This window comes from Urocitellus parryii, chromosome 15 (genome assembly GCF_045843805.1).
Source record: "Urocitellus parryii isolate mUroPar1 chromosome 15, mUroPar1.hap1, whole genome shotgun sequence".
NCBI lineage: Eukaryota > Metazoa > Chordata > Mammalia > Rodentia > Sciuridae > Urocitellus > Urocitellus parryii.
The window spans coordinates 328,888-343,924 of NC_135545.1; the positions used below are offsets into that span (position 1 = coordinate 328,888).

At 48.2% G+C, this 15,037-nt stretch overlaps 1 protein-coding gene and 1 pseudogene across 1 annotated transcript; both read left to right on the forward strand.

Moving 5' to 3' along the window:
* Positions 1-8,435, forward strand: LOC113175492 (adenylate kinase isoenzyme 6-like; annotated as a pseudogene).
* Positions 8,436-11,130: 2,695 nt separating this feature from the next.
* Positions 11,131-14,635, forward strand: A1bg (alpha-1-B glycoprotein). Its single transcript, XM_026379755.2, has 8 exons — positions 11,131-11,258; positions 11,332-11,367; positions 11,464-11,745; positions 12,075-12,347; positions 12,468-12,758; positions 13,281-13,577; positions 14,121-14,408; positions 14,548-14,635. Exons 1-8 carry the CDS (start codon positions 11,225-11,227, stop codon positions 14,553-14,555), a joined length of 1,509 nt encoding a protein of 502 aa, XP_026235540.2. The 5' UTR covers positions 11,131-11,224; the 3' UTR covers positions 14,556-14,635.
* Positions 14,636-15,037: the final 402 nt, after the last annotated feature.

The following is a 15,037-nucleotide window of genomic DNA, read 5'->3' on the forward strand; positions in this document are numbered from 1 at the left end:
ATGGAAATGTGTCATAAAAGGCCAGGTACTCCAGGGGTTGGAAAAACTACACTAGGCAAAGGACTTGCATCAATATTAGGACTGAAATGCATTAATGTGGGTGATTTAGCTTGAGAAGGGTAGTTATATAATGACTGATGAAGAATATGATTGTCCCATTTTAGATGAAGAGAGAATAGTTGATGTGTTAGAAAACCAAATGAGAGAAGGTGAAACTGTTGTAGGGATAGATGAGGCAAGGCACCAAAGATAGCAGGAAACAGTTTTATTTGGCTGCAGCCATGTTCAGAGGGCACAGCTTTTGCTGTAATCAGTTAATCCCCTGAACCCTGAGTTCATGTAGTTCAGAGTTTTACACCCAGCATGTAAGGGGAGGGGTTCAGAAGTTCACAGTCTGCAGAAGTCCCCATAAAAGCAGCTTTTTCTTTCACTGTTTTGGGCAAGTTAACCCTTCAAGGACAACACTTGAGAATAGGAGAGCTTCTTCTCCCCTCTCTTTCCTCCCCCTGCCAGCTATTACCATGGAGCCCAACTGGCAACTTCTCTTATCTTAAAAATGTAGACATATCTGTGAAGTACAGCTCAAGGCCAGAGGCCTTGTTTGCACATGTTAGGAGCCACAGCAAAAATATTGATACAGGCACCTTTGGATTTTATTGACTGCCAGCCAGCAATTCACATTCATATGGTAATTGGACTCATGCTGTTCAGCTGGGCCCATTTCAAAACTCAGGTTACTCATGTCACTCTTGTAATGGGAGAGTTCCCATTGGTTGGGAAAGGATGGTAGGAGGGTGTTCCGGGGGAAGGGGAACCCCCCCCCCCCCCCCCCCCCCCGCTCAGGTAGAACACACACGTGGCGGACCCACCTGTTAGGGGACGCACACGGCCTCTCTCTAAATAAAACTTTGTCTCAGTTTGACTGGCTTGTGTTTTTGTGCCCAACCGGGTTGCAAGATTGCAAGCCCGCGTGCACTGACAGCTCAGCAGGGGATCGCTCAGCAGGGGTGCCGCAGGCAGTGCTCGGCAGCAGGAGCGGGACTCAGCCGGCCCGGGGCCGGGCAGTTTGCGGCATTTTGGTGGCCCTGTACTGGGAACGCCCAAAACTTAAAGGTGAGTAATATCACTCGCCCCTAAGGAAAGGCGACAGAATGGGTATTTCTGTTTTGATTTATTCTGCTCTTATTTCAGGCTCTCTAGCCTTACAATTTTTCCAGACGAGTTGGGATAAATGGCTGAACTCAAGGTTTGAAGTTATTCGGCCCTGAGAGAGAGAAAATTGACATAATCATTTTCCTCCTCTCCGTTTCTGTTTCATTCTGTTTTGGCTTTCTTCTATCTTATTGGGTTACGTTACCTTTATAGTAGATTAGAATCTAGTAAAAAACAAACCGAAAAACTGTTAAGTAAATTGTTAGAGGTCCAAGCCATGGCAGAAAACATATTAGGTCAAGCAAAACAAAAGGTCTCTCAAGCTAGTCAGATAGAAGAAAATTTGAACAAGGCAAGCTCAGGGAAAAAACGGTCGTCAGATAGGGAGGCTGCTACTAACTCCGTTCCACCACCAGAGGGCATAGTTCAACCAACAGCTTTACCTGCCTCCATAGATGATGAACGGAATCCTGAGGCGGGACCCCAAAAACTAGCATGCCCTGTAATTGAGCAGGGAGAAGAAAAAGAACGAGTTTACCGTGCCTTAGATTTCAAAATAATAAAACAATTAAAGGAAGCTGTAGCAGCCTACGGCCTGGCCGCTCCCTTCACAGTCAGTATGGTCGAATCTATTACCGGCTGGAACTTAACACCAGCAGATTGGGCTAACGTGTGTAATTCTGTGCTAAATAGAGGACAGTATTTATTATGGAAAATTGCCAATGAGGAATTTTGCAAGGAGACAGCAAGGCAAAATGCAGAAGCAGGTTACCCTGAACGAGGCCTGAAAATGTTACTGGGAAAAGAGGAGTTTCAAGAACAGATGCAACAGCTCAGATATGATCCTGGCGTATACGCTCAAGTCGCTATAAATGCAATTAAGGCATGGAAAACTTTAAAGGGACAAGGGGATTTTCAAGGTCAACTATCTAAGATAATACAAGGAGTTAATGAGCCCTACGCTGACTTTGTAGCTAGACTTATTGAAGCAGCCTCTGAGACATTTGAAAATACAGAACAGGCAATGCCATTTATAAAACAGCTGGCTTACGATCAAGCAAATCGTTGCTGCAAAGAGGTCATTAGACCGTGGAAACAGGAAGATTTAAACACATATATTAAATTATGTAGAGACATTAATGAACAAGGACAAGTCATGGCAGCTGAAGTAAAACAGGCTTTAAGTACCAAGCCAAAAACATGCTATAATTGCAATCAAGAAGGGCATTTTAAAAGAAATTGCCCCATAGGAGGAGAGTTTAACAAAGCTAGATATCAAAAGAGTAGAATCCCGGGTATTTGCCCACGATGCCATAGAGGGAGACATTGGGCTAATGAATGCCATTCTCAAACCACCATAGAGGGTATTCCGTTATCAAAAAATGGACAAAGACCAAGTGTCTACCCACGATATCGTGGAGAAAGGCATCAGGCCCCGCTGTCAAAAAACGAATTGGAGGGCCCAATGCCCCGGGGCCCAAAACCACAAATATACGGGGCAATGGAGGAACCCAGCAGTACCATCAAGGTGGTGCCCAGGACGCATTATCCATCAGATCCCTCATCAGACAGACTAGAGGGAGCGCAGGGTTGGACATCTGTGCCTCTGCCAGAGCAGTATTAACTCCAGAGATGGGAGTTCAAATCATTCCCACAGGAGTAAAAGGACCTCTTCCCCCAGGGAACAGTAGGCTTATTATTAGGACGCAGTTCTTCTACACTTAAAGGGCTTATGATAAGTCCTGGGGTAATTGATCCCGATTATGAGGGTGAAATAAAAATCATAGCTAGTTCTCCAAGAGGTATATCAGTAATTTCATCAGGAGATAGAATAGCACAGTTATTAATAATACCAAGCCTACATGATAAATTTTCCAGTTGTAATGTAGAAAGAGGTTCCAAGGGATTAGGCTCCACAGGTGTAGATTGGGCTATGCTATCTTTAAATTTAGATTCTCGCCCTATGCTAAAATTAAATATTCAAGGGCATGATTTTAATGGACTGCTGGACACAGGCGCTGACCTCAGCATCATATCTCGCCAGGAATGGCCTAAACATTGGCCATTACAGCAAGCGACCCAAACGCTTAGAGGCCTAGGAGTGGCAACTAATCCCCATAGAAGTGCAATGGTATTAGATTGGAGGGATCCTGAAGGATGTGAAGGAACTATACAGCCCTATGTATTGGACCATCTCCCCATAAATTTATGGGGACGAGACGTCCTAGATCAATTAGGATTGACATTAACAAATAACGTCAATCCTAACGCGCCCACTACTAGGGCAAAACAAGGCTTTAGAAAAGAAAAGAGATTAAGAGATCAAGAACAAGATATAACAGCACCAATTCAAGTAGATCAAGAGATAGATAAACATGGATTGGGTTTTCAAAAAGGGCCACTGAGACAATCAAAATTACTTGGAAATCAGAAAGACCAGTGTGGGTTCCTCAGTGGCCCCTAACTAAAGAAAAGATACAAGTAGCCCATGATCTGGTCAAACAGCAATTAGCGGAAGGACATATACAACCTTCCGTATCTCCCCATAATACTCCCATTTTTGTTATTAAAAAGAAATCTGGTAAATGGAGATTATTACAAGATTTAAGAGCCATTAATAATGAGATGGTTATTATGGGACCTGCTCAATCAGGGATTCCCCAACTGTCTGCTTTACCAAAAACGTGGCATGTTCTAGCTATAGATATTAAAGATTGTTTCTTCTCAATTCCAATTCACCCCGAGGATAGTCCACATTTTGCATTTACTATCCCTGCACTGAATCATGAAGGTCCTGATCAGAGATATGAATGGAAAGTACTCCCTCAAGGGATGGCTAACAGCCCAACTTTGTGCCAAATTTATGTTGATAAAGCAATCCAGCCACTTAGAATTCAAAACCCTGAACTACAGATATTTCACTATATGGATGATGTGTTAATGGCACATAAAGATAAAAACACATTGCTAGAATGTTATGCCACGCTTACAAACTTATTAAAAAATTATAATCTAGAGATAGCAATAGATAAAGTACAATTAAATCTTCCAATTAATTATTTAGGAGTTCTATTATCCTCAACCATGGTCCGTCCACCAAAAATTCAAATACGAGTAGATCAACTCAAATCACTTAATGACTTTCAAAAGTTATTGGGAGATATAAATTGGATAAGGCCTTATCTAGGCATACCAACAGGAGAATTAGGACCTTTATTTGATATTTTAAAAGGTCCATCAGATCCAAATTCACCCCGCATGTTAACGCCTGAAGCTAGAAAGGCATTAAAAATCATTGAAACATATATGGAAAATATGCATTTGGATAGAATTGATATAAGTTTGCCTTTATTATTTATTGTACTACCGACAAAAAATATTCCTACAGGGGTATTTTGGCAAGAAGGTCCATTATTATGGATACATTTGTCTTATTCTCCTAATACTATTCTTACTAGATATCCTGAGGCTGTAGGGCAATTAATACTCAAAGGAATAAAGGCAGCAAAAGGAGTGTTTGGGATTTCTCCCAATAAAATTATTACTCCATATACTATGGATCAAATTGATGAGTTAGCTAATGAGTTAAATACTTGGGCAATAATCATGTGTAAATCTAGTGTTGCATTTGATAATCACTTGCCATCTAATCCTTTGTTGTCCTTTTGGTCTAAGCATCCTGTAGTTTTTCCAAAAATGACAAGAAAAACCCCTATCATAAATGCTCCAAATATATTCACTGATGGGTCAAATAATGGTACAGCAGCAGTAGTTACTCCTGATCAAACTTTTACATTTTTAGTACCCAAACAATCAGCTCAAAAGGTAGAGCTCAATGCAGTATTGCAAGCTTTTATGATGTTCAAAGATTCTACATTTAATTTATTTTCTGATAGTCAGTATGTAGTTAATGCTATCGTATCTCTTGAAGATGCTGGTAGGATTTCTCCTTCCTCTACTGTTTTCTCTTTGTTTTCTGCTATACAGAGTCTAATCTGGGATAGAAAGGATCCATTCTTTATAGGACATATCAGAGCACATACAGGATTGCCTGGAGCCCTTAGTTTGGGTAATGAACTAGCAGATAAATCTACACATGACATACATATTTTCTCCACAATAGAAGAAGCTATAAATTTTCATAAAAGGTTCCATGTCAATGCTAATACTTTACAAAAACGTTTTAAAATAACTAAAGAACAAGCCAGACATATAATAAAACAATGTCAAAATTGTGTGACATTTTTGCCACAAGTTAATCTTGGAGTCAATCCTAGAGGACTGATACCTAACCATATTTGGCAGATGGACGTCACACACTTGCCAGAATTTGGAAAATTAAAATATTTACATGTTACAGTTGATACTTCTTCTGGATTTTTGATGGGCTCCCTTCATCCCGGAGAAAAAACTAAAGATGTTATAGCTCATTGCTTACAAAATTTTGCCACTGTGGGTGTTCCTAAACAGTTAAAAACTGATAATGGTCCTGGTTACACTTCTAACTCTTTTAAACAATTTTGCTCATCATTTGGCATTACTCATATAACAGGAATCCCATACAACCCACAGGGACAAGGCATAGTTGAAAGAGCTCATCAAACTATAAAAATGTACTTATTAAAGCAAAGGGAGGGAATTAGTAAGGGGTATATATCCCCCAAAGATAAACTTAAAATAACCCTTTTTACTCTAAACTTTCTAAATTTGGATTCATCAGGACTTAGTGCTGCGGAAAGACATATGTATCCGAAAAATGTACATAAGCCTAAGGTACTTTGGAAAGATATTCTAACAGGACAATGGAAAGGTCCGGACCCAGTAATAGTCTGGAGTCGGGGCTCCGTCTGTGTTTTTCCACAGGAGGAACAGCAACCAATTTGGATTCCAGAGAGATTAACTAAAACAATTTCTACAGAAAAAGAAGATGATTTGACTCAAATCCATAACAGCTGATATCCAGAGTTCCAGCCTGGCTATTCTTGCATCTGCGACAGTGATTTACCACGGTGCCTTTTTCAATATCTATTTTATTATTTGCATTTTTCCCACATCATAAAGTTCTATTTTATTTTATTTTATTTTACCTTATTTTTTAAGCTCATACAAACCTAGGTTAATGTTTTTCTGATCAGTTTTATTTTTTTTGACTGTGTTTTATTTATTTATTTATTTATTTTTTAACTGTAAAGTTTTTAAACATTGCAATGGAGATTTCACCTAGCTATAGCTACAAGGCCTTTATTTACTATTGTCTTATATGTTCTATGTTATGTATGCTGTTTTGTGTTGTATGTCTGTATGTGTGTATGTCCATATTTCATTTATAAGGAGCGCTCATGTATATATAGATACAAGTATTCAAAAAAAAAATTTAGTCACGTGACTTATATGGTTTAATTTATTTTAGGTAAACAGCTGTTATTAAGTTTTGTTTTTAAAGGTGGTTAACAGATATGTTTGTTTACTTTCACCTTTCCTTTTCATTATATTTCATAATTCTGTTCAGGATAATGTCTCTTTAGCAACATGGCCATAATTCCCATCTCCATCCCAGTGCCGGTGAAGACTAAGACCAAACTACAACTTTTATGATAGCTATCACTATAAACTGTATAAATTGATACATCAATCAAAATAACTCAATAAGACTGCTCAATCAAGGACTTAATTTACTTTGGGAGGAAATGGACATATTGATAGACTCCTCCAATTTGAACTGCTCAATCAAGGACTTAATTTACCTTGGGAGGAAATGGACATATTGATAGACTCCTCCACTTTGAACTGCTTACACAACTTGTCTGGACTATGTATCACCTATATACATTGTGTTCTATTTGTTGATACAGCGAACTGGTAGTGCTAAATATCTTAGCCGATGTGTCACCAGTGTTTCCAAAGGAGCCGTCAATTGGCTTGGTGTCGTGGCAATTCTGCGTCTTTCTCCCTTCTGCTAGTGATGGTCTGATTTTGGGGGCCAACAGAGGTGAGGCAAGAACCTCACCCCCCCACTGGCACCAAGGTTAAATTTGGGGGCCAACAGAGGTGAGGCAAGAACCTCACCCCCCCACTGGTGCATAGGCCTATTACACAGGTATGGCTATATACTGGACCGGTAGTCAGTGACGGGTATGATTCGGTTACAGTGGTATCAACCTAAGCCAGGAGACTGACGCAATAAGGTCAGTTTTCCCATGACGGGTAAGAACCATATGTGAATTGGACATACCTAACAGGCACGGTCCCTAGCCACATTTGCCTGTTGTTTATTTAAACAGTAGGGGGCAGATGTTAGGAGCCACAGCAAAAATATTGATACAGGCACCTTTGGATTTTATTGACTGCCAGCCAGCAATTCACATTCATATGGTAATTGGACTCATGCTGTTCAGCTGGGCCCATTTCAAAACTCAGGTTACTCATGTCACTCTTGTAATGGGAGAGTTCCCATTGGTTGGGAAAGGATGGTAGGAGGGTGTTCCGGGGGAAGAGGAAACCCCCCCGGCTCAGGTAGAACACACACGTGGCGGACCCACCTGTTAGGGGACGCACACGGCCTCTCTCTAAATAAAACTTTGTCTCAGTTTGACTGGCTTGTGTTTTTGTGCCCAACCGGGTTGCAAGATTGCAAGCCCGTGTGCACTGACAGCTCAGCAGGGGATCGCTCAGCAGGGGTGCCGCAGGCAGTGCTCGGCAGCAGGAGCGGGACTCAGCCGGCCCGGGGCCGGGCAGTTTGCGGCATGCACATTTCTACAAAGTACTATACTGGATACGTTTGAAAAACTAGTAAGGGGTGTCCAGAACCTGGAGTGCTGGTATCTTCTCGGCCAGTGGCCAAGTAAACAGGGCGACATGCAAATAGGAAGTTTATCTACATTGGCCTCTTTTGCAGAGACTCTTTTGCTGACAGTCCTAAAATCAGCCATGGTGAAGATTTCTGGAGAAGACAAGACTTTTCTGTGGAGAAAGGGGGTGCCACTTTAAAACTATTGTTGATTACCATAGTTGTGATTTCTTCCTTGGACACTGGTTTCACATAGTTTTTGTGCTGAGAACAGATAACAGTTTATTGTACAAAAGACTTGAAACAAGGGTTTATGTGGTGAGGAGAAATTAAAAGATAACATTCAGTGTGAGATTTTTCAAGTTCTCTGTGAAGAAGCCATAGCATCCTACAGAAGAAATTGTGCATCAACTGTCCAGCAATAAACTAGAACTAGAATAATATAGATTACATCTTGAAATGGATTGAGCAGTGGGTTAGAGATAATAGCACTTGATTGGCCACTTTACAGTCACTCTTATTGATTTCTTTCTGTCCACTTCATAGAAATTGCCCACATACCAGTAACTATTAAAATCATGTTGCAGTCCTAGCAGGTGCACATGCCTGGGTCTCTTTTTCTCTCCATGAAAGCTAAACAATCTCAAGTATAATGAACATAATATTAAAAGTAAAAATTGTCATTTAATGCTTTAGTTACTAAATAAATATGACCAAAGAGGTAGATATCTTTTATGCTTATTATAGAAGATACAGATGATTTATTAAAGTAAAAAGTAAAGCAAAAAAGAAAAACTTTACACCTTACCCACTGTCTTTTAAATTTGTCTAACTCAGGGTTGGCCAAGGACTGCTGGATTTACCTGTCTGCAGCTCCACAGATAATATTGCCATTCCAGGCCATGTGTATCCATCCTAAATATCAAGGTGGTCATCCATTCCAGCTAATAACTTTTGATGATTTATACTAATTTAAAATCACAGGTACTACTAAACACAATGACTGCAAGGGCAATTCAACTCCTTCAGTACTAAGACTTCATCTTGCCTGCCAATATAGGGGCTTATTACAACCCAAATGAGGCTCAAGTTCCAGGCGCCCCTCTATCTGGAGGGAGCAGAGGGCACAACCAGGGGAAATTAGACGACCATTTTTGCAACCACACCTTAATAATTACCCCCCTCAAACAACCACGCTAATTATGCAGAGGCCCAATATACCCCCTTTAAACAAACAGTACAGTCTTCTGAAAACCAACCTCGAAAAGTATTAATTATTAAACAGAAACTTAGGCTACAGCCAGGACAGACTTTCTGCTTGCACAGCATCTTCCCTTGGGAGACTTGTTCCAACCCTATCCCTGCAGAATGCTTGCTAATCCTCGGATATGAAAACTTGGCTGTGGAGTCTCATTGACATAAAAAGAAATTTCTTGGGCTGGGGATTTAGCTCAGTTGGTAGAGTGCTTTCCTTGCATGTACAAGGCCAAGGGTTTGATCCTCATCACCAGGAAAAAAAAGACCCTAGGGGCAACCCTAGACCAGTCCCATGGTCCCTTCCAGCCTCTGACAGGGGCTACATTAACTGGAACCCTATTCACATGGGGATTTGAAAATAAAAAAAAAACTAACTTACATGTTCACTATTGAAACTAGTTTCTTTGTTGAACAAATTCCTACTTGTGCCTACCAGCTCACTGGACAGGAACGTGTACACTAGTCTATCTAGCATAGCCCCTAGTAATAAGTCTCTAATCACGCCTTTCACATCATCCATTAGAGCTAAGCAGGCTATACAACTAATTCCTTTCCTGGTGGGATTAGGAATAACTGCTGGAGTGGGTACAGAGATAGGAGAACAATCTTCTCCCCCTCCTATTTTCAGGTTTTGTCTGAAGATCTAATAGCCTCAGGGGCAGAGAGCAAGCCAGGCAAGTGGGTGGCAAAGGCCTTCAGGACAAGGAGAGGGGGAGCCCGCCTGGGCTCAGGAGGAGAGTGGTGGGGGTGCGTGTGTGCATGGTGTTGCACAGGATAAGTGCACTCCAGCTCTTCCCGTGTCCTAAAGCCTTTGGATCCTCCTCATTACCCCACAGCAGCTCTGGAAGTTGTCTCATTGAATTTGGGCCAACATGGAGTCCAGTTATCAGCCAGACTACTAAACACACTTGATCTTCAAGCTGCAAGAGCTAATAACTATGTCTCGACTTGTAAGTTATCCCATATGAATCAAGAGGATCCAGGGATGGAAACTGTGATGCACACCTGCAACTCCAGCTACATGGGAGCTGAGGTGGAAAAGTCACAAGTTCAAGGCCAGCCTCAGCAACCTAGCAAGACTTGGTCTCAAAATAAAAGCAGCTGGGGGTGGGGGAGTGTATCCCAATGGTAGTGCTTGCCTAGCATGTTCAAGGTCCTAAGTTCACTCCCCAGAACTGGGAGGGAAATAATAGTTGATCCTGGCTCTTATGGCTTGGATATGAGGCATCCCCCAAAAGCCTCTGTGCAGGAATTCCCTGTGCAGGAATACTCAGAAGCAAAGTGACAAATTATGAGAGCGGCAGCCTAATGACAAGCTGATTAACGGGCCCATGTTGTATCCTGTCTTCTTTGGTAAATACCCTTAGATGTCACATTTATCCCCCAGTTTATGCTAATTACAGGAGTGAGGCTTTGCAGCTCTACTGAGGTGTGATTGGGGTCCTCCAGAATCAGCTTTTACACTCATCTACCCAGAGCAACAGGCTCAGCAGAGGTCTAGGGGTTGGGGAAGGCTGGCTGTAGGTCATGGGGCCCTCACAAGGCACCTACCATGGGTGGCCTACGTGACAGTCGGCTAGTTACTGGGGAACTTGGGCAGCCTAGGTAGTGTCCACAGCTGTGTCACCAGCAGAGGCTGGAGACACAGGTTTGAGCTGAGTGTCCTGGGTAACAGGTGGGACTTGATGGAGAAGTTGCAGCCCCCAGGTTACAGAGAACCCAAGTAACTCACAGGGTCCCCCACCTCTGGGTCACCGTGGGGTGTGGCTCATGAGGGCAGGAGAGAACTCCACATTTCTTCTCAGAAAAGGACCCTAGTGCTGTGCACATCGATCACCAGTTATCCATTAATAGTACTATTGCTCAAGCCATGGTGGCTTCCTATAAGGTTCATCCTGGTCCCCAGTCCCAAAGCCTCTGTCCCTGCCTTTTGGGAAAGACAAACAAGGGAAGAGGTCAGTGTCCCAAGCCACCTGCCACTCTATACAACACCAACACTCGTAGGCAGTGGAGTGCGGGGTCACCACCATGTCTGTGCTGGTGGCCTTCCTGCTGCTCTGGGGTAAGGTGTTGGGGTCTGGGGTACCCTGGGACAGGGCTATGTGAATGGAGCATCATGGGTGCTGTCTCTACAGGTTTCACCCTGGACCCAGCAACCAAGGCAGCCGTGGGTAAGTGCAGGGCTGGGGCCTGGGGGACAGTGGGCCCACGAACTGTGGGGAGCCCCTGTTCCCCAGCACCAAGTTGACCTAACGTCCCTGCCCCAGTATTTGAGACCAAACCCAGCCTGTGGGCAGAGCCAGAATCGCTGCTGGAACCCTGGGCCAACGTGACCCTGAGGTGCCAGGCCCGCCTGGCGACCCTGGACTTCCAGCTGCTCAAGGATGGGGTGATCCAGGAGCTTGTGCACCTGAGTACACCCACCATGGAGCACCAGTTCCTGCTGGGAGCAGTGACCAGTGACAACCAGGGCCTCTACCGCTGCCGCTCAAGTTTTAGCGATGGACGATGGACCGCACTGAGCAACCTCCTGGAAGTGACAGGGACAGGTGTGCAGGGCTGAGGATGGAGTCCAGGAGGCAGTGGGGCGGAAGCTGATGGGCAGTCTCCCTGCAAGTCACCTGGCTTCTGAGCCTGCTTCCCATCTGTCCAGCGGGGAGGACGTTTGTACCCTCCCCAGAGGGCTCAGAATAAATGGCTGAATCCCCAGAGAGTGCGCAGGGCCCACAGTGAGTCCCTCCAGGCTTGCTTTTGCCTCCCTTAAAAATATGCTCCACCTACTGTGTCCCTCCCATTTTCAGAGTATGGGGTCCAGGTACAGGTGAGCCACCCTGGTCAAGTCATGCAGAACCACTTACCCACCCTGCCTCTTCCACAGAGCCCTTGCCCCCACCTAGGCTCTCCACGGACCCGGTGCCCTGGATCACACCCGGCCTGAACACCACTCTGCTGTGTCACGGGGGGCTGTTGGGTGTCACCTTCCTGCTGAGGCGGGAAGGCGACGATGAATTTTTGGAGTTGGCTGAGGCCGGGAAGGGCAGAGAGGTCACTTTCTCAGTCCATCGGGCCGGCAATTACAGCTGCAGCTACCGGACCCACACCGCAGGTGACCCCTCTGAGCCCAGCGCCACTGTGAGCATCGAGGAGATGAGTGAGTGTTGACCCCCCAACACTGAGACCCCGCGCGGGGCGTGGGAATTCAGAGAAGGAAGGTTGCTCCTGAGGCTGCTGGGCAGACTGGCGCCACCGCAGCCACCTCTCTGCCTCGCAGCCACGCCGCCGCCGCCAAGTTTAAATGCACAGTTCGCCGAGGTCCTGCGCCCCGGCGACCGCGCGACCCTCATCTGCGTGGCGCCCCTGGGCGGCGTTCACTTCCAGCTGCGGCGGCGCGGAGAGGAGTTGCTGGTCCCCAGGAGCAGCACCAGCCCGGACCGCGTCTTCTTCCACCTGAACCCGGCGGACACAGGGGACAGCGGTCCCTACACCTGCAGCTACCGGCTGCGCTCCGAGGAAGCCGCCTGGTCCGCGGACAGCGCGCCCACGGAGCTGGTGTGGAGCGACCGTGAGTCAGGCGACCGGCAGGGGCGTGGGCGGCGGGCGCACGTGGCCCTCCGGGAGGCCGAGGGAGAGGTGGGACCTGCGGAAGCGCCTTGCAGAAGGGTCCACGCGGCGACATCCAGGCCCCGCTTGGAATGACTGGGTCAGGCGGCGGGTGTGGCACGAGCCATCTGTCCCGGGGCCAGGGAGGGCGGCGGGCGGCGGGCGGCGGGCAACGAGCCCCGGGGCCGCAAGTCCAGGCTCGCTGAGGCTCACACCGTGGGCACTGGACCGCGAGCCCCGCGTGAGCGAGTTCGTGGGCGCCGCAGACCCCGCGGTGCCAGCCCCGGACCGAGGGCCGTCGGGCCCCCGGCGCCAAGCCGCCTCCCGGGAGCCGGTGTTCCTGGCCTGGGAAGCGCTGTGCGCTTGGAGGCAGGCGGTCCTTCGCGCGGCGGGATGTCTATAGCGGGAGCTGGGTCCCGGCAAAGGCAGGGACAGCTGGAGGCCCAGCCGCCCTCGGCCAGGTCAGCCTCCTTCTCTTCCACAGAGACGCTGCCCGCGCCGGTGCTCGTGGTGGAGCCGGAGGGCACCAGCCCTGCCACGGGCTCGCTCGTGCGGCTGCGGTGCCGCGGGCCCCGGGCTGGGCTGCGCTTCGCGCTGAATCGCGAGGGCGCGGGCGGGCAGCGCCTGAGTGGCCTGCTGAGCCCCGCGGGGCCAGAGGCCGTCTTCGAGCTGCGGGAGGTGTCAGCCGCGGACACGGCCAACTATAGCTGCATCTACGTGGACCCGACGCCGCCCTTCGCGGGCTCGGCACCCAGCGCGCCTCTGGAACTGCGCGTAGACGGTGAGCCTGGCGCGGGCAGGGCGTCTGCGTGACGCTCAGCCTCCCTCCCCGGGGGTCCCGCAGCGCCTCCAGTTCTGGCCTGATTCCCTCGAGTGCGAGCCGTGGGCTCCAGGCGGTGCTTGACCGGGGCCCGGGGGCCAGAGCCAGGTGTGCCATTCAAAGCCCTTTTCGGGGCCGCGCCTCCGCAGGCGGGGTCCAGGGGTGATTCTCCCGAGCTCCGGGGTTCCACCCCCGCACCCCTCATTGAGGTCTCCTCGGGAGGAGGCGGGCCCGAGACCGCGCCCTGCCGCCTGACCCTTGGGCCGGACACCGCGGGGAACGCCATTTCCTGGATGGCTTCTTCCCTTCCATGACGCTGGGGGTCCCCACGGAACCTCGGGGAGGCCGGGCCTGGGGCTCCCGTCGTCCTGGCGGACGTGACGCAGAGGCGAGATACAGACGTGACAGCGCGACGGCTGGGTCGGGGGCAGGGAGTAGAGAGGCAGCCCGCCTCGGGCACCAGGGTCTCGGGAGCGGCCAGGCCTCACTGCTCCCTGCGCGCAGGGCCGCTTCCCCGGCCGCGGCTCCGAGCCCTGTGGAGCGGGCGGGTGCCCGCGGGCCGCGACGCCGTCCTGCGCTGCGAGAGTCACGTGCCAGACGTCGCCTTCGAACTGCTGCGCGCGGGCGAGGAGGAGCCCTCGGTTAGGCTCCGCACGGAGGGCCACTCGGCCGACCTGGTGCTGGAATTCGTGGGGCCCCAGCACGCGGGCAACTACAGCTGCCGCTACCACCCCTGGGGGGCCGGCTCCTTCCCGTCGGGGCTCAGCGACCCGGTGGAGCTCCTGGTGGCGGGTAAGCACCGGGCATGAGGCCCGCGGGGCACCCGAGGGGGCGAGGCGGGCCACCTACCACGCCCTCCCTTCCCAAGGGGTGTCCCGGGCAGGGGGCCCAGGCCTGGCTCCTGTCTCACTTCTGGGGTCTTACTGCCTAGGACGCTGATTCCGCAACCCTCCTGCTGCAGCTGGAGGCCACACCCTGGGAGGCTGGCAGCCTGTCCCTCATTTCTCCTAGAAGTTAATAAATGTCAACAATGTTTAAAACGTGTCTTTGTCAATAGGTTCAGGGAGCTGTTCTTTCAGAATTGAGATCCGTGTTCTGAAAAGTGGATGGGCTCTGGATTGGATCCCAAAGTCCCTTTCTTTTTTCTAATATTTATTTTTAGTTGTAGTTGCATACCATATCTTTATTTGTTTATTTTTATGTGGTGCTGAAGATCGAACCCAGGGCCTCGCGCATGCTAGGCAAGCGCTCTACCGCTGAGCCACAACCCAGGACCCCCCTAAATGCCTTTCTTCTGCCTCCTCCACCAAGCTGCCTCCTATTCCCCAGGCACCTCTGCTCCGCCTGGCAGGTAGCCTGTCTCCAGACCTCCCAACCCTGCTTTGACAGGGGCAGTCCCCACACCAGGCTGCATTCTGTGG